This window comes from Heterodontus francisci, chromosome 14, assembly GCF_036365525.1.
Source record: "Heterodontus francisci isolate sHetFra1 chromosome 14, sHetFra1.hap1, whole genome shotgun sequence".
NCBI classification, from domain to species: domain Eukaryota; kingdom Metazoa; phylum Chordata; class Chondrichthyes; order Heterodontiformes; family Heterodontidae; genus Heterodontus; species Heterodontus francisci.
The window spans coordinates 87,812,144-87,831,412 of NC_090384.1; the positions used below are offsets into that span (position 1 = coordinate 87,812,144).

General features: G+C 43.6%; 1 protein-coding gene across 4 annotated transcripts in view; it reads right to left on the bottom strand.

Annotated features, from left to right (window-relative positions):
* The window catches only part of ano5a (anoctamin 5a), a 215,882-nt gene that overhangs the window by 80,315 nt on the left and 116,298 nt on the right, over nt 1–19,269 (bottom strand). For all 4 annotated transcript variants that reach the window (XM_068046499.1, XM_068046497.1, XM_068046498.1 and 1 more), the window contains one exon: nt 5,253–5,363. In XM_068046499.1, the coding sequence (XP_067902600.1) occupies nt 5,253–5,363 (111 nt within the window). The remainder of the gene's footprint in view (nt 1–5,252; nt 5,364–19,269) is intronic.

Below are 19,269 nucleotides of genomic sequence, written 5' to 3' on the forward strand. Positions count from 1 at the left end.
GTGACCAGAACTGCACGCAATACTCCAGGTGCGGTCTCACCAGAGTTTTGTACAGCTGCATCATGACCTCGTGGCTCCGAAACTCGATCCCCCTACTAATAAAAGCTAACACACCATATGCCTTCTTAACAGCCCTATATTGTTGGAAGACCACCCCACCTCTCCGTCCAGTACGTTAGGAGGTGGCAGTATCTCCACATGGCAGTGGGCCCTTCCAACATTGGCTAAATTCCAGCAGAGGCAGGAGGCCCTTAAATGTTCTATAATGAGCCATTTAAATGGCTCAGTTGGCCTCCCAGTGGGCTTCCCATTCACTGTGGTACCCACAGTACCTGCCATGGACAAAATGGCATGGGGGCAGGGCAATGTCAGGCACACCACCTGATGCCACCCATGCCATTTTGTCATCCCCCGCCTCCCAGCCCATCTGCAAGGGCCGGATAAAATCCAGTCCAAGGATCCCGACCATTCAGACATTTGTAACCTGGGATGTGCTGAAGGCCCATCATTCTCTCCTATTATGAGCATCAGACAAGAACTGTGACTTTAGTCTAGCCGCTCAGTTGACATTTAATACAAAATAGATGATTGGTCCATGAAGTGGAAACAGTATTGTCTATAAAGCAAATTACAACTGTCCTACTTGATGGCGTACACATATTTCTTTCCAGAATGACTAGTCATTTGTGATATAGATGAGCATCATGATGTTGCAATGTGTTGTCCCAGTCAAGAATATTCAATTACCGGTCTCAGAGCAGATGATTAATGGTACATTATTTTCCCAAATTTAGATTAAATTATTGGCTTAGTGAATTAGTTCTTAAAAACCTATTTCTCAGAAACACAATATAGTTTGACAGTACTATACAGAAGACCTCTTTCAAACCTCAAACATCAAGCTACTGTCCATAGGACTGTCACTGACCTTATCTCCTCTGGAGATCTTCCCCCTACAGCTTCCAACCTCATAGTCCTGCAAACCCAGACAGCCCGCTTCTACCTCCTTCCTAAAATCCACAAACAGGACTGTCCTGGCAGACTCAAAGTTCAGCCTGTTCCTGCCCCACTGAACTTATTTCTTCCTATCTTGACTCTATCTTTTCTCCCCTGGTCCAGTCTCTTCCCACCTACATCCATGACTCTTCTGAAGCCCTACGTCATTTTGACAGTTAACAGTTTCCTGGCCCTAACCACCTCCTCTTCACTATAGACGTCCAATCTCTCTACCCCTCCATCCTCCACCACGACAGTTTGAGGGCTCGCCGCTTCTTCCTTGAACAGAGGCCCAACCAGTCCCCATCCACCACATCCTCCTCCGCCTGGCTGAACTTGTTCTCACATTGAACAACTTCTCCTTCAACCCCACTCACTTCCTTCAAGTAAAAGGCGTTGCTATGGGTACCCGCATGGGTCCTAGTTATGCCTGTCTTTTTGTGGGATATGTCGAACGTTCCTTGTTCCAGTCCTATTCAGGCCCCCTCCCCCAACTCTTTTTCCGGTACATTGATGACTGTATCGGTGCAGTTTCCTGCTCCCACCCCGAACTGGAAAATTTTAGCAACTTTGCTTCCAATTTCCACCCTTCTCTCACTTTTACATGGTCCATCTCCAACACATCCTCGACTTCTCTGTCTCCATCTCTGGGGATAGGCTGTCTACTAAAATTCATTACAAGCCCACCGACTCCCACAGCTATCTCAACTACACTTCTTCACACCCTGCCTCCTGTAAGGATTCCATTTCATTCTCCCAGTTTCTACGTCTCCGATGCATCTGCTCTGATGATGCTACCTTCCACAACAGCGCTTCTGATATGTCTTCCTTTTCCCTCAAGTGAGGATCCCACCCCCCACCACTGTTGTTGACAGGACCCTTAACCGTGCCCAGCCCATTTCCCGCACCTCTACCCTCAACCCTTCCCCTCCCTCCCAGAACCGTGACAGGGTTCCCCTTGTCTTCACTTTCCACCCCATCAGCCTCCACATCCAAAGGATCATCCTCCGTCAGTTTCACCACATCCAGCGTGATGCCACTACCAAACGCATCTTCCCTTCCCCTGTCAGCATTCCAAAGGGATCGTTCTCTCCAAAGGGATCGTTCTCTCCACGACACCCTGGTCCACTCCTCCATTACCCCCACCATCTCATCCCCTTCCCACAGCATCTTCCCCTGCAATCGCAGGAGGTGTAATACCTGCCCCTTTACCCCCTCTTTCGTCACTACCCAAGGCCACAAACACTCCTTCCAGGTGAAGCAGCGATTTACTTGTACTTCTTTCAATTTAGTATACTGTATTCGCTGCTCACAATGTGGTCTCCTCTACATTGGGGAGACCAAACGCAGATTGGGTGACCGCTTTGGGAAACACCTTTGCTCAGTCCGAAAACATGACCCCGAGCTTCCTGTCGCCATTTCAATGCCCTCCCCCACCCCCCGCTCTCATGCCCACATCCCTGTCCTGGGCTTGCCACAATGTTCCAGTGATCAACGCAAGCTCGAGAAACAGCACCTCATTTACCAATTAGGCATGCTACTGCCTAGCGGACTGAACATTGAATTCAATAATTTCAGAGCATGACTCTTTCCCCCCCCACTTTTATTGTTATATTTTATTTTAGTTTGTTTCATCATTCATTTTTTATCATGTGCCTGGCACTATTTTTTTTCATGTTTGTGCTTTTGGCCAGGGCTGTTCATTATTCCGTCATTTAACACCCTCTCTGCGCTAACGCGTTGTCTTTCACCACATCATTAGCACACCCTTTGCCTTTGCTCAATGACTTTCTGGTCAGTTATTCTCTGTGACTCTCTGTCCTATCAACACCTTCCCTTTTGTTATCTCTTGCCCCACCCCTGGCTTTATTTGCTTAAAACCTATTACATTTCTAACCTTTGCCAGTTCTGATGAAAGGTCACTGACCTGAAACATTAACTCTGCTTCTCTCTCCACAGATGCTGCCAGACCTGCTGAGTATTTCTTGCAATTTTTTGTTTTTATTTCAGATTTCCAGCATCTGCAGTATTTTGCTTTTATCATAGTAATATTTAATCTCAACTGACACCTGAATCTGTACAAGTAGATGACCTCATCTTGGTGAATGTATAGGTGCATATTCTACAATATCTTTTTTCAGATTTAAATATGCAGGGTCAAAGTTGCAATACCCTGCTGAAACACACAGCAAACTTCCTTTTCTACAGGATGGTGCTTAGCTTTGACTGGCAGATGATCTTCATGGTGATTTAATTTGACGTAGGCTCAGTGCCAGGACCCCAGGGCAAACAGACGAGTGCAGTCTAATGAGATAAAAGCACACTTTTAGAGTGGATTTGAATGTCATGGCTTGAGCAATTAGGCTCCAGAGGCTCAACAACACAGTGCAAGAGATCTTAATGTCTCATGACTTATGTGGGCCCGAGGCTTAGACTCCTGCAGCTGAAAAATGGACTCCGAAACTCAGCAACTTTCTGTTAAAAAAAATTCTTCTAAAAAGAGAAATTCCAGTGATTTTTTTTTTGCCTGGCTAGAGAAGCTACCAAACCATAACAAACCTTAATGCTAAGGACCTGAAACAGCTCACCATTTGGATCCTCAATTTTATGTAGACAAAATAAGATGTCTCCAAGTAAAGGCCTGCTCAGGCCAGGAAGAAAAAAACCTGACCCGAACCAGACAGAAGCACATCGGACCGAGCCCGACCCGGCCCGAGTACCTCCATTTTTTCCCACGCCCGACCACCGGAATGTTCACTTTACCTACTTTCCGATTCCGAATCTGCAGGAAGCTGCAGCATGAGCGCGATCAAGTCATAGAGACACTCACTCGCTCACTGCACAGACTCAGAGTTTCCCTCCTTGACGTCCCGGACTCCCAGCTCAGGTAGGCTTTTCAACTTTTGACACTGACTAAACTCAACTTCCCAGTCGAGCAAAATGTAATACTTACTGCGTGTGTCCGACCCGGACCCGGCCCGAGCCCAATAGGCGGACCCGCAAGAGCAACCCGACCCGAACCCGACATATCGTTGGGTCCCGTCGGGCTCAGGTCGGGTAGCAGGCTTTTACCTCCAAGTGTAATATAATCATGTTTTTTGCTGAAAAGGGCTGTGCTCATACCTCACAGTTCCAGAAGTTCCAGTAACATCACCGATCTTAGCAACTGCAGCAAGACTGCCACTAATTTAAGTGAGGGCACATTTGGTACACGAATGCAGTTATGTGGTAACACTCACTCTAGAGAATATCAATATACTCTCGCGGAGTGTTTAGAAGCCTCTGTTAAAAAAGAGGATAAGTGTACTGAAGAGAGTGGTTATCAGCAAGATCTGACCACTCTTACCAACAGCCAAAATAAATAAAGTTAATGCATTTATACAGTGCCTTTCACAACCTCAGAGAATCCCAAAGTGCTTTTTAGTTATTTTGAAGTGTAGTCACTATAGGAATGTAGGGAAATGCAATAGCCAATTTGTGCACAGCAAGATCTCACAATATTTGCCAAAAATAGGATGATAGCGAGACCAAAATCACAGTGCACTACCGAGCTGTTCCCCTCGACAACCCAGAGTAAAACCTTTTTAATGATTTTTGTGGCGGCTTGTCACTGCACCCTCCTCACCGACCACCATCCACTCTCCCTGCCCCCAACACCCACCCACCCTGTAAGCTCATAAATGGGCGTAACTCAATTATGTTTTCAATTCCATTATCTTTTGCGCTAATTCAGTCCCTTCCACCAAAATTGCATTGTTATAGGGCGGAACCTCCAGGCCGGGCTCCTGTACAGTTACTGACAGTAGTTGTGGCTATGCAGGACGAAGCCAGGCACCTCTTCAAGCAGGGAAAAAAATTGGTGTTCAATCTAATTCTTAATATTTAAGTTGATCTCCATATAGACTGAATACATAGAAGATTCAAAGGGTAGAGTCTGTATGCCACAATAAACTGACCTGTTACATGTTCATGTTATTTTGGGACATCAATCATGTCTCAGTGTTGATGGCTATACATTCTAGTTATAATCCATGTTAAACAAGGAATTAAACATACAGAAAGAGGCAGATGTGAAAAGAGCAGTAATTCTGAAGTACGAATTGAATGCTAAAGCTTTGAACCATATCCACAAGGTTTTATCAAAGATGCAGCTGAGGTAAATTGTAGTGTGCCATCCCTCCTAGATTTTAGGACTCCAACTGCTCAATGACTCTTATGGGCAGAATGGACACGAATATTAAGAGCATGGTTCTTACCATTTTCTTTTCTGCGTCTTTAGGATCATCCACGTACGAGAGGATGAAGTCAATTCTTCTGACCCCATCACAGAAGAAAACAGAGTCCTTGCTGTGGACCTGCTTGTCAATCTAAGGAATAAGCAGAAGATGTAGCATGAAAATCTGGTCAGTGATTCTGGTTCCAACTCCTGTTTTTCAAAAATGTAACAAACCGAGCTATAACACAGTAAAATAGGCCAACTGTTTACTTACAAAAGGCAAAGAACCAAGACACAGCCACAGCTCAGAGACCATGCACACTTATGCAACAAAAGCAATGATGTATGCAGGCATCTGCTCAAGAATAAATGGTCTCGGTCCTGTTAAAATGTCTTCCAAACACAACACTGGGCTACTCATTCATTTGTAATTTGCAGTTACTGAACACCACCATGCCTGTAATACAATATAGCTGTTCTTGTTCAACAAAGCCACTACAGCACTGTATTCTTCATGGTCTGGTGTATTTTTCAGAAGGAAGTTCTGAAAAACTAGCCTGATAGCATTGAACAAAGAACAAAGAACAGTACAGCACAGGAACAGGCCATTCGGCACTCCAAGCCTGCGCTGATCTTGATGCCTGCCTAAACTAAAATCTTCTGCACTTCCGGGGACCGTATCCCTCTATTCCCATCCTATTCATGTATTTGTCAAGATGCCTCTTAAACGTCTCTATGGTACCTGCTTCCACCATCTCCCCCGGCAGCAAGTTCCAGGCACTCACCACCCTCTGTGTAAAGAACTTGCCTCGCACATCCCCTCTTGATTTTCAGATTTTTTTTTGTTCTTTAATATTTTATTGTAGGGCCAAGTCACACAGCTGAATGAGTAACCATGCAACTTGATGCAAGGCTAGCATGAGAGAATGACAATAAAAGTTGCTGCACTGCTGTGAAAGCCCAACCCATTAGATTCCCTTTAGGGAAGGGAACCTGTCTAATCTAATGAGGCTAGGGAACAAATCTAATCCCCACAATACTTTAATGCCCTTATGGCAAGAAGGGATGAACAATAAACACCACTGTGCCAGTGCCAACCAAATCCCAAGAACACATTTAAAAAGTAAAACATAAGGTGCTTTGCAGATAATACGTGACTTCAGAAGTATAGTCACTGTTGTTATGTAGATGGCCTTGGAGCTAAACTGCTACCAGCAAGGTCTCCCAAACAGCAAATAAATGGACAACAAGATAGTCTGCTTTTCAGCATTGCTGTAATAGGTTTGTGGCCTTTCATTCTACCTCTGCTGATTAAACAACAACTTGAAGTGGTTGAAATTGTACATGCCTCTTACACATAGAACTGAGCAAAATCAACCACACAGAAGCAAACCATTCGACCTAATTCATCTTTCCTGGTATTTATACTGCACAGCAGCCTCCTCCCAATCCAATTATCTTTTCCGATCATAAACTTCTCCTTCATGTATGCATCAAGCCTCCCCTTAAATGCAACAATGCTATCTCCTTCAACTACTCCATGCAGCAGAACATTCTACACTCTAAGAAATTCCTCCGAAATTCTTTATTTGAATCATAAGTGGTTATTTCATATTTGTTCTCCCTCATTCTGGACGCACCCACGTGGAAATAGTTCCTCCACATCTGCCTTATTGAACCACTTCATAATTTCATAATCTCAGGTCTCCTCTTCGTCTTCTCTTTTTTCCAGAGATAACAACCCCAACATGCTCAATCTTTCCTGACAGTTGAACCCTCTCAATTCTGGTGACATCCTTGTAAATCTATTCCACATGTTCTCCAGTGCTTCAATATCCTTTTTCTGGTATGGAGACCGGAATGCGCACAGTACTCCAAGTGTGGACTAACAAAGGCTCCAAGTAAATGGGACATTACCTCTTTGCTTTTATAATCTGTTCCTCAGTACTGGTCAGTTAAGTGAATCAATTCTGCTGTTTTAAAGGCAGCAAAGAAAGCACAGTTCACAAGTGGACAATGTCTTATTATTTTCATTTACTCATTGGATAGGAATCCTAATCCAGGTGAGCCCAGATTTAAGAAGACTATTTATTTGACAAATTGGATTTGTATTCTTACTATAAGCGTCACATAATGTTACTTTACAAAATAAACAAGACTGCCTTTAAAAGCAGAACCATCATGTGCATTCTATCTACACCATGAATAATTGTGCACTGCAGGAACTTTCAGTCGTATCCAGACTGTACATATTAGTCAGATATAGTTTATCTCTTTATTCAGACCCTATCCACAGCTAGCAAGGTTGTATAAGTCACCCTCAAAGATAAATCACTCCTGATTCAGGTCCAACACCCCTTGCTTTTCTCGTCGCACTTTTTTTTCGGAGAAAGATATGATCTGGAGATTAGCTGGAGCAGTGGAATTGCGCGTCTTCCACCCCTCTAGAAACAGTTGTAATTACACCAACTGCAGCATAATCTTAGCCTTATAGTTCCAAATGATTATAGATAAGATGCTGTATTAAAAATATCCAAGAGTTTAAGACATTCATTTACATGGAACAGATAGATAGAAGTGATCGACAACATATCATCCACCTTAAAATTCACTCTCTCTACCACTGCTGCATCTTGGCTGCAGTGTATACTATCCACAGGATGCATTACAGCAACTCACCAAGGTTTCTTCGACAGCCCGTTCCAAATCAGTGATCTCCACCACCTAGAAGCATAAGGGTAGCAAGTGCATGGGGACACCATCATCTCCAAGTTCCCTTTCCAAGTCACACACCATTCTGCCTTGGATATTTAGCACCATTACTTCATTGTCACTCGGCCAAAATCCTGGAACTCCCTACTTAACAGCAACGTGGGAGTGTCTTCATCACATGGACTGCAGTGGTTCAAGAAAACAGCTTACCACTGCCTTCTCAAGGGCAACTAGGGTTGGGGAAGAAATGATGGCCTTGCCAGTGTCACCCATATCCAGAGAATGAATTAAAAATGGTGACACACTGTTTGGCTGCCAAATATTGCTGAGGCTGATAGGTTGTTTATCTACATGTATATCATGGCTGAGAATATGGGCTGGTAATAGGAAGAACTTGCATTTGTATACCACCTGTCACAATCTCAGAACATCCCAAAGTACATTTTGACCTATCAGCTCTATTGTAATGTAGGAAATACAGCAGCCAATTTATATTGAGCAAGAGCTCATAGACATCAATGAGATAACGACCAGATGGTCTGATCTTGATGGTGCTAGTTCAGGGATAAATATTTGCTCACCTGCCGTGGGATCTTTTATATTCACCGAAAAGGTAGACAAGGCCTTGGTTTAACGTCTCATCTGAAGCATCAGCCTAGATTGTGTGTCAAAGTTTCTGGAGTGGAGCTTGAACCCACAATCTTGAATCAGTGGCAAAAGTACTACTACTGGCTCATGGCTGACACACAGAAAAATTAACTATTCAATTAAATTCGTGGAAAGAGAAGCAGAGTTAACGTTTCGGGTCAGTGACCCTTCTTCGGAACTGACAAATATTAGAAACGTCACAGATTATAAACAAGTGAGGTGGGGGTGGGGCAAGAGATAACAAAGGAGAAGGTGCAGATTGGACCAGGCCACATAGCTGACCAAAAGGTCACGGAGAAAAGGCAAACAATATGTTAATGGTGTGTTGAAAGACAAAGCATTAGTACAGATTAGGTGTGAATACACTGAATATTGAACAGCAGCAAGTGCAAACCTGAAGAAAAACAACCTGAAAAAAACAGTGGGTAAGCAAACTGAACAAACTAAGATGAAATGAAATAAATGCAAAAAAAGATTGTAAAAAATGTAAAAAGGAATGTAAAAAAAAGGAAGAAAAAATAACTAAAAATGAAAGTAAAATCAATTAAATTGATTACTCCTGCACTCAACTCAGCAAAACTGCTCAATCTGTTGGCTACCTCAGGCACTTCAGAAGTAGTAGGTGTGTTGTGTACAACAGTTATTTACACTAAAAGAAGTAGTCTTGCTCTGTGTTGGTTTATCTTGGCCCAGGCCTGTACTTTTCTGAGCTGCTGCCAACACTGTTGCTATCTGTGGTCTGCAGGAAATTGGAGTTTGCCTTGAAATAGGAGGACGGTACTATGGAAACAATGAGTCACTACACACAGACACACATCACAGATATTCCACAGAGCAGAACTGCCAACACAACATGAGTCAATCACTCACTGAGGCCATAGATAGAACTTTTAGGAAATACTCTTACAATGACTAATCTACATGTTGTCAGCATTACAAACCATCTTATTCACACAAACCCATACAAGCTCATTTAAAAAGGATTTAGATGCCAACACTTTTTTTAAAAAAAGCAGCTTTAAAAAAAAAAGTATCTGCTTTCCCAAGATGATGATTCACCTTTTTTTAATATTTTAAAATGATCTAATAATGCGAGTTGTACTCAACCAATCCACCTCCCTTTCATTATAGTTGTAAATCTATGCTATGTGTTCCAGGTGCTGCTCAGAAAACAGGCCAATGCTACAGGTGGCTTTCATGCTAGGCCCCCACCTGCCAAGAATGAGGCACATTAATTTTGTCATGAACATCGATTTTTAAACTGTTGTTGGAGCAAGGAAATGACTTGTTAAAACATATCAGCCGTGGCTGGAAAAGACATTTGCATATTAACAGACACTGCTTGGAAGGACAAAGGACCATTCCCTGACATTCAACCCACAACAGACCTTGATCACCAGGTATTGTGAGTAAGAGGAGCATTCCAGAGACTGCCAAGGTTATACAATCCAGGACTGGTTAGACCAGATGGTCACATGAGTAACTGGCTGTTCCAGGGCCTTTTGAACTAACCACAGAGAGTTTGAACTGAGAAAGACTGTTTGCCCTAGGACTGAGATCTCTCCTGTCTGCTCCCATCTCTTTCTCACAAGCCTCTGAATCCATTGAAGGCACATGAACCCAAAGTAAACAAGGTTTAAGAAGAATACTGGGCCCCAATGAACAGCAAGATCTACCTACAATCAAGGACTCTAGTGAGCTCAAAGAACCATAACAAAAACTCTTCAGATATTGCCTCACACTTTTCCACTTTATTTTTTTCTTCTGCTCTTTTCTGTCTCTATTTGCAGGTGTGTATTGCTTATTCATGCTCGTGTGGGCGTGTCGTGTATCCGTAGGCATCAACCGAATTAGAATTTAAGTTCAAGTTTAATAAATTTCAACTTTTCTTCTTTAAGCCCAAGATTGGGGCGGCACAGTGGCGCAGTGGTTAGCACTGCAGCCTCACAGCTCCAGCGACCCGGGTTCGATTCTGGGTACTGCCTGTGCGGAGTTTGCAAGTTCTCCGTGACCGCGTGGGTTTTCGCCAGGTGCTCTGGTTTCCTCCTACAGCCAAAGACTTGCAGGTTGATAGGTAAATTGGCCATTATAAATTGCCCCCTAGTATAGGTAGGTGGTAGGGGAATTGGGGATGTGGTAGGAATATGGGATTAATGTAGGATTAGTATAAATGGGTGGTTGATGGTCGGCACAGACTCGGTGGGCCGAAGGGCCTGTTTCAGTGCTGTATCTCAAAATAAAAATAATAATAAATTAAACCTGTTTGTGCTGGTTTCTTTGTCTTATAATTGGAAAGCGGTGAACAAGCATTCACCAAGGGGGAGCTAAAAACAATGTTTTAAAAATTAAACCTCGTTATGGTAAGACCAAGTGAAGGCTGAAAGGGACCACTAGACACCTTTTTCACCTGGTTGTAACATGGCTAAGAGTTAATGGCTGCCACTCTTTTAATCTCCCATTGTTAAAATAATGACCCAGGAATACGGTCAGTAATATGATTTTGTTATACATTGAAGAGGAGATGGTGGTGTAGTGGTAATGTCACTGGACTAGTAACCCAGAGGCTCAGGCTAATGGCATTGGTACACTGTTTCAAATCCCATCACGGCAGCTGGTGGAATTTAAATCCAAGTAATTAACAAAAAATACTCCATGGAATTAAAAGCTAGTCTCAGTAATGGTGCCATGAAACTATCAATTGTCGTAAAGACCCAAATAAAAGCAAAATACTGCAGATGCTGGAAATCTGAAATAAAAACAAAAAAAAGTGCTGAAAATACTCAGCAGGTCTGGCAGCATCTGACCTTTCACCTTGACCTGAAACATTAACACTGCTTCTCTCTCCACAGATGCTGCCAGACCTACTGAGTATTTCCAGCATTTTTTTTGTTTTTTATGTCGCAAAAACCCATCCGGTTCACTGATGCCCTTTTAAAAGTGGGAAAACTTCTCTACTTCTACTCTATCGAGCCCCTTTATAATTTTTTTTTTTAAGTCTCTCAGTTCACCTCCCTATCTACTCTTTTCTAGAGAAAAGAGCCTCAGCCTCTTCAGTCTTTCCTAATCATTGTAATCTCTCAGTTCTGGTATCACCTTTTTTTGAACTTTCTCCATCAGAACTATGCAGAGTACTCCAAGTATAATCTAACAAGTTAACATAACTTTTCTGCTTTTGAATTCTATTCCTCTAGAAATGAACCACAGTGGCTTGTTTGAAGTTGTTATGGCTTGACGCGAGAGACTTAAGCACAGAACGTAGGTTGGCACTCCCGTGCAGTACTGAAGGAGTACAGCTGAAATCCTCATCCATGCTCTGATTACCTCCAGACTTGACTATTCCAATGCACACTGGCCAGCCTCCCATCATCCACTCTCGAAAAACTTGAGCTCATCCAAAACTGCTGCTCTATTCTAACTCACATCAAGTCACCCATTAAGCATGTGCTCACTGATCTACATTGGCTCTCGGTTCAACAAAGCCTCAACTTAAAAATACTCACCTTAGTGTTCATATTTTTCTATAGTCTTGCTTCTCCCCAGCTCTGCAACCTCTTCCAGCCCTACAAGAACTCTGCGTTATGCCAACTCTGGCCTCTTGTGCATTCTCCACTTCCTTTACCCCACAATTGACAGTCATGCCTTCAGCCATCTAGGCCTCAAGCTCTGGAATTCCCTCCTTAAACCCCAGGGAAACCTGAAATGTCCTTGTTGGGCCCAGGGGAACTCACCTACCCCACCCAACTGGCGTGTTCTTCTTCCTGGTAGCTTGAACTGGCAGGAAAACTACAATGACTTAGGCCACGTGCTAATATAGCAGTCAGGGCCCGATGACATAATTAGACTCGGATCTGCATATTTAAGGAAGCATCTGTCAATTTTAGGCTGGTGTCCTGGTTGCGTGCTCAGAACAGCAGGTTAAAGTAGAAGACAGCGGGAATGCCGTGGCATGCCAGCAGGTAACTCTCCCACATGATTTTATTCGCCCGCTTGCCTCATTGAAAATCACCACTACAACAACCGACGCAGAATAACAGGGATACAAGCAAAGAATAACAGGTGGAGACAAATTCAGTATGGCAGGACAAAGATCAGGGAATGACAGGTACAGAGAATGTCAGGACTGGATACACAGAATGAGAGGATCAGGGGATAAAGGGGAAACTGGATGAAAGCTGAGAAATAGTTATGATGGTAATCTCACATGCTGCTGGAAAAGCCGGTCCTTTGATTAACCAGGAAATGAATGAGAACAAACAAGAAATAGTGTTAATGCCAGAGGAACATCATGAAGCCTGCATGTAAATCTGCCTTGAGCTGGGGCTGCTCATCTTGCAGCCACATTAACAAATGGCCACAAGAGTCCAGGCATCACTGGTTGTCCATTCAACAGGTGGACGTTCTGTAGTGTGCACCAAGCCAAAAGAACATTCCATTTGGTGCCTGTAATGTTGGGAGAAGATGAAGGAGGTTGCACATGGCACCTTGTATAGGTGTTGAGTCAGCATCATGTGCCATTGTAACAACTGACTTTCAGGCTTCCTACAAAGCAAGGTTGAAACACTGCTTCCAAAAGCAATTGGCTGGCAACTATTTTCATGGAACGTTCAAATTAGCTGCTTGACTGGGCAGAAATGCAGGGCCTGTGTGTAATTAAAAAAGGTATAGGCAGCCTTTTGACATCATATTTGCCCAGAGGTAGCCAGCACCCTCACTACAATCTGGACCTGTATTAATTAATAACAGTAAGAATGGCATTTTGGGAGAGTGAGGCCTTTTGTCGGAGGATCATTGCAATTTGATGCTGATGCTGGGTCTTTTTGCGTGAAAAAAAAATTGGGATTTATTTGTCTAAATCATTGCAAACAGCATGAATTCAGCCAGGAGCATTGATAGTTATAATAGCCTGAGGAGGATGTTCCAAACTTAGCACAATTCGTGCTCTTAGCTGGACGAACTTACTCCATAAAGCAGAGATCAAAGACATAAAGCACATTGCTTTACAGGGCAATTTAAAACCTTCATTCTTAGCTGTGAAGGGTCAAGGTATCATGCCCTCTAAACCAGAATCTCAAAAGGTCATCCTGGTGCCATCACCAGTGCCACTCCACATATAGGGCATTCACATAACTTGCTGGCTTGTGCTGGATAAAAATAAAATACGACTGTGCACCTTCACAGGCAAAATTAATGAATCATACACTGCCTAGCATTGAAATCTGAATTCAATGTGAGCTCATATTCAGTGTGTAATACTGTTGCAGGGAAGTGATTCGATAATTGTCATCGTCGGTTTTCTTTTTCCATAGTGGAGGTAATTTAAAGCAGAAAATGGTTTGAGCAAATGGGCTAAATAGGGATTAAAAATATAAAGTATTCTTGGGCATTCTAACAATAAACAAACCCTTGTATAAAGCAGCCTACAGGGAAGTCAATGTAAGGCCTGTAGTTATGGTGATCTTGTATGACGTTTCTAGTTGTTAAAATGTCATAAAGGACCTTCTGAATCTGAATTGGTAGATGTGGTTGAAGAACTGGCATGATTCTAGATTCAACTAACATTTTTGCTGTTTTACTTTCATCCTTTTTCATGAGAGAATTTATTTTGGTAGTGCAGTGGTTATGTTGTGGACTAGTAAACCAGCGGCCTACCAAATAATCTAAAAGGAATTCAAATTCCACAATGGAAGTGGAAGAATTGAAACTCAGTTTAAAAAAAAATCTATAAATAAAAAGCTGGTAAATTGGTAAAAGTGACCACAAAGCTGTTAATTATCGAAATAACCCAACTGGTTCATAGAACATAGAACATAACAGCGCAGTACAGGCCCTTCAGCCCTCGATGTTGCGCCAACCTGTGAAACCATCTGACCTACACTATTCCATTTTCATCCATATGTCTATCCAATGACCACTTAAATGCCCTTAAAGTTGGCGAGTCTACTACTGTTGCAGGCAGGGCGTTCCACGCCCCTACTACTCTCTGAGTAAAGAAACTACCTCTAACATCTGTCCTATATCTATCACCCCTCAACTTAAAGCTATGTCCCCTCGTGTTTGCCATCACCATCTGAGGAAAAAGGCTCTCACTATCCACCCTGTCCAACCCTCTGATTATCTTATATATCTCTATTAAGTCACCTCTCCTCCTCCTTCTCTCCAACGAAAACAACCTCAAGTCCCTCAGCCTTTCCTCGTAAGACCTTCCCTCCATACCAGGCAACATCCTAGTAAATCTCCTCTGCACCTTTTCCAAAGCTTCCACATCCTTCCTATAATGCGGTGGCCAGAACTGCACGCAATACTCCAGGTGCGGCCGCACCAGAGTTCTGTACAGCTGCAGCATGACCTCGTGGCTCCTAAACTCGATCCCCCTACTAATAAAAGCTAACACACCATATGCCTTCTTAACAGCTCTATTAACCTGGGTGGCAACTTTCAGGGATTTATGTACCTGGACACCAAGATCTCTCTGCTCATCTACACTACCAAGAATCTTCCCATTAGCCCAGTATTCTGCAATCCTGTTACTCCTTCCGAAGTGAATCACCTCACACTTTTCCGCATGAAACTCCATTTGCCATCTCTCAGCCCAGCTCTGCAGCCTATCTATGTCCCTCTGTAACCTACAACATCCTTCGGCACTATCCACAACTCCACCGACCTTCGTGTCATCCGCAAATTTACTAACCCACCCTTCTACACCCTCATCCAGGTCATTTATAAAAATGACAAACAGCAGTGGCCCCAAAACAGATCCTTGCGGTACACCACTAGAAACTATACTCCAGGATGAACATTTACCATCAACCACCACACTCTGTCTTCTTTCAGCTAGCCAATTTCTGATCCAAAGCACTAATTTACCTTCAATCCCATACTTCTGTATTTTCTGCAATAGCCTACCGTGGGGAACTTTATCAAACGCCTTACTGAAATCCACATAGACCACATCCACGGCTTTACCCTCATCCACGTGTTTGGTCACCTTGTCAAAAAACTCAATAAGGTTTGTGAGGCACGACCTACCCTTCACAAAACCGTGCTGACTATCTCTAATGAACTTATTCTTTTCAAGATGATTATAAATCCTATCTCTTATAACCTTTTCCAACATTTTACCCACAACCGAAGTAAGGCTCACAGGTCTATAATTACCAGGGCTGTCTCTACTCCCCTTCTTGAACAAGGGGACAACATTTGCTATCCTCCAGTCTTCCGGCACTACTCATGTCGACAATGACGACATAAAAATCAAGGACAAAGGCTCTGCAATCTCCTCCCTGGCTTCCCAGAGAATCCTAGGATAAATCCCATCTGGCCCAGGGGACTTATCTATTTTCACACTTTCCAAAATTGCTAACACCTCCTCCTTGTGAACCTCAATCCCATCTAGCCTAGTAGTCTGTATCTCAGTATTCTCCTCGACAACATTTTCTTTCTCCACTGTAAATACTGACGAAAAATATTCATTTAACACTTCCCCTATCTCCTCCGTTTCCACACACAACTTCCCACTACTATCCTTGATTGGCCCTAACCTATCTCAAGTCATTCTTTTATTCCTGATATACCTATAGAAAGCCTTAGGGTTTTCTTTGATCCTATCCGCCAATGACTTCTCGTGTCCTCTCCTTGCTCTTCTTATCTCTCCCTTTAGATCCTTCCTGGCTAGCTTGTAACTCTCAAGCGCCCTAACTGAGCCTTCACGTCTCATCCTAAGCCTTCTTCTTCCTCTTGACAAGCTCTTCAACTTCTTTAGTAAACCACGGCTCCCTCGCTCGACAACTTCCTCCCTGCCTGACAGGTACATACTTATCAAGGACACGCAGTAGCTGCTCCTTGAATAAGCTCCACATTTCGATTGTGCCCATCCCCTGCAGTTTCCTTCCCCATCCTACGCATCCTAAATCTTGCCTAATCGCATCATAATTTCCTTTCACCCAGCTATAATTCTTGCCCTGCTGTATATGCCTGTCCCTGCCCATCGCTAAGGTAAACCTAACCGAATTGTGATCACTATCACCAAAGTGCTCACCAACTTCTAAATCTAACAACTGGCCGGGTTCATTACCCAGTACCAAATCCAATGTGGCATCACCCCTGGTTGGCCTGTCTACATACTGTGTCAGAAAACCCTCCTGCACACACTGGACAAAAACAGACCCATCTAAAGTACTCGAACTATAGTATTTCCAGTCAATATTTGGAAAGTTAAAGTCCCCCATAACCACTACCCTGTTACTCTTGCTCCTGTCAAGAATCATCTTTGCTATCCTTTCCTCTACATCTCTGGAACTATTCGGAGGTCTATAGAAAACTCCCAACAGGGTGACCTCTCCTCTCCTGTTTCTAACCTCGGCCCAGACTACCTCAGTAGACGAGTCCTCAAACGTCCTTTCTGCCGCTGTAATACTTTCCTTGATTAACAATGCCACAACCCCCCCTCTTTTACCATCTTCTCTGTTCTTAGTGAAACATCTAAATCCCGGAACCTGCAACATCCATTCCTGTCCCTGCTCTACCCATGTCTCTGAAATGGCCACAACATCGAGATCCCAGGTACCAACCCATGCTGCAAGCTCACCCACCTTATTCCGGATGCTCCTGGCGTTGAAGTAGACACATTTTAAACCAAGCTCTTGCTTGCCAGTGCCCTCTTGTGTCCTTATAACCTTATCCCTGACCTCACTACCCTCAACATCCTGCACACTGGAACTACAATTTAGGTTCCCATCCCCCTGCTGAATGAGTTTAAACCCCCCCGAAGAGCACTAGCAAATCTCCCCCCCAGGATATTGGTACCCCTCTGGTTCAGGTGAAGACCATCCTGTTTGTAGAGGTCCCACCTACCCCAGAAAGAGCCCCAATTATCCAGGAAACCAAAACCCTCCCTCCTACACCATCCCTGCAGCCACTTTTTCAACTCCTCTCTCTCCCTATTCCTCACTTCGCTAGCACGTGGCACGGGCAACAACCCAGAGATAACAACTCTGTTTGTTCTCGCTCTAAGTTTCCAACCTAGCTCCCTGAATTTCTGCCTTAAATCCCCATCTGTCTTCCTACCTATGTCGTTGGTGCCTATGTGTACCACGACTTGGGGCTGCTCCCCCTCCCCCTTGAGGATCCCAAAAACACGATCCGAGACATCACGTACCCTGGCACCTGGGAGGCAACACACCAACCGTGAGTCTCTCTCGTTCCCACAAAACCTCCTATCTGTTCCCCTAACTATGTTTCCCCAATGTGGGTGGGTTCCGCCCAGTGCTCCGGTTTCCTCCCACAGCCAAAGACTTGCAGGTTGATAGGTAAATTGGCCATTGTAAATTGCCCCTAGTGTAGGTAGGTGGTAGGAGAATGGTGGGGATGTGGTAGGGAATATGGGATTAATGTAGGATTAGTATAAATAGGTGGTTGTTGGTTCGCACAGACTCGGTGGGCCGAAGGGCCTGTTTCAGTACTGTATCTCTAAATAAAATTTAAAAAAATAAAAAAATGTCCTTTTCTGCATACAATATCACCTTCATTTTCCCCACTTTGAGACTTACAACAGTCTACCATAGTGAATATATACCTTTTAACTCGAATTGAAATAAAATCAAAGGCACATACATAGAGAATTAAGTTTAATTCTTATTCAGCTACCTTCTACTGCCTATGGATTTTCCATAGTCCATTTTCCACTATAATGGCAGAGCACAGCTACTATCCAAGGGTTTATTTATAGCCAGGGCATCTGAATGGTGAAAGAACATTACCACAACTGGCACTAGGAGAGTTAGAAATCAGACAGGTATAGATAAACATGATTACCAACATGCTTGTTTTTATTCTATGCATCTGCATTGCCTTTCAAACATTTTTTGCAGTGAACAATACATCTCAGATGCCAACAGCAGATTGATGTACTGGGCTACAACTTAATTTGCTTAAAACCACTGAAAGAAGCAATAAATTACAAAGGCACTTGTCATTTGCTTGCTCAGTCTCAACTGAATTGAAATAGTAACTAGATAATAGAGGCAACCCACAAAAACAGGAACTTCACACTGGGAAAGGGAATAGATAACAATGTATTAATGCATTCCCCATTGATTTGCTAAGTCAATAATGTTTACTTCATTGTTAAACTGCAATAGTGGGATCCCCAAAGACACATTGTACAGCGAGCTCGCCACTGGTATCAGACCCACCGGCCGTCCATGTCTCCGTTATAAAGACGTCTGCAAACGCGACATGAAATCGTGTGACATTGATCACAAGTCGTGGGAGTCAGTTGCCAGCATTCGCCAGAGCTGGCGGGCAGCCATAAAGACAGGGCTAAATTGTGGCGAGTCGAAGAGACTTAGTAGTTGGCAGGAAAAAAGACAGAGGCGCAAGGGGAGAGCCAACTGTGCAACAGCCCCAACAAACAAATTTCTCTGCAGCACCTGTGGAAGAGCCTGTCACTCCAGAATTGGCCTTTATAGCCACTCCAGGCGCTGCTTCACAAACCACTGACCACCTCCAGGCGCATATCCATTGTCTCTCGAGATAAGGAGGCCCAAAAGAAAAGAAAGAATAGTGGGAACCATCTGAAGAAAGACTTTTGCCCCACACCCAGCCACGCCTCTGGACAGTAGAAGAATGGCGAAATGGTAGCATAAAGGGAATGGGGATGCTCAAAAAGGACAGAATCACAGGAGTTCTAGGATTGGAGG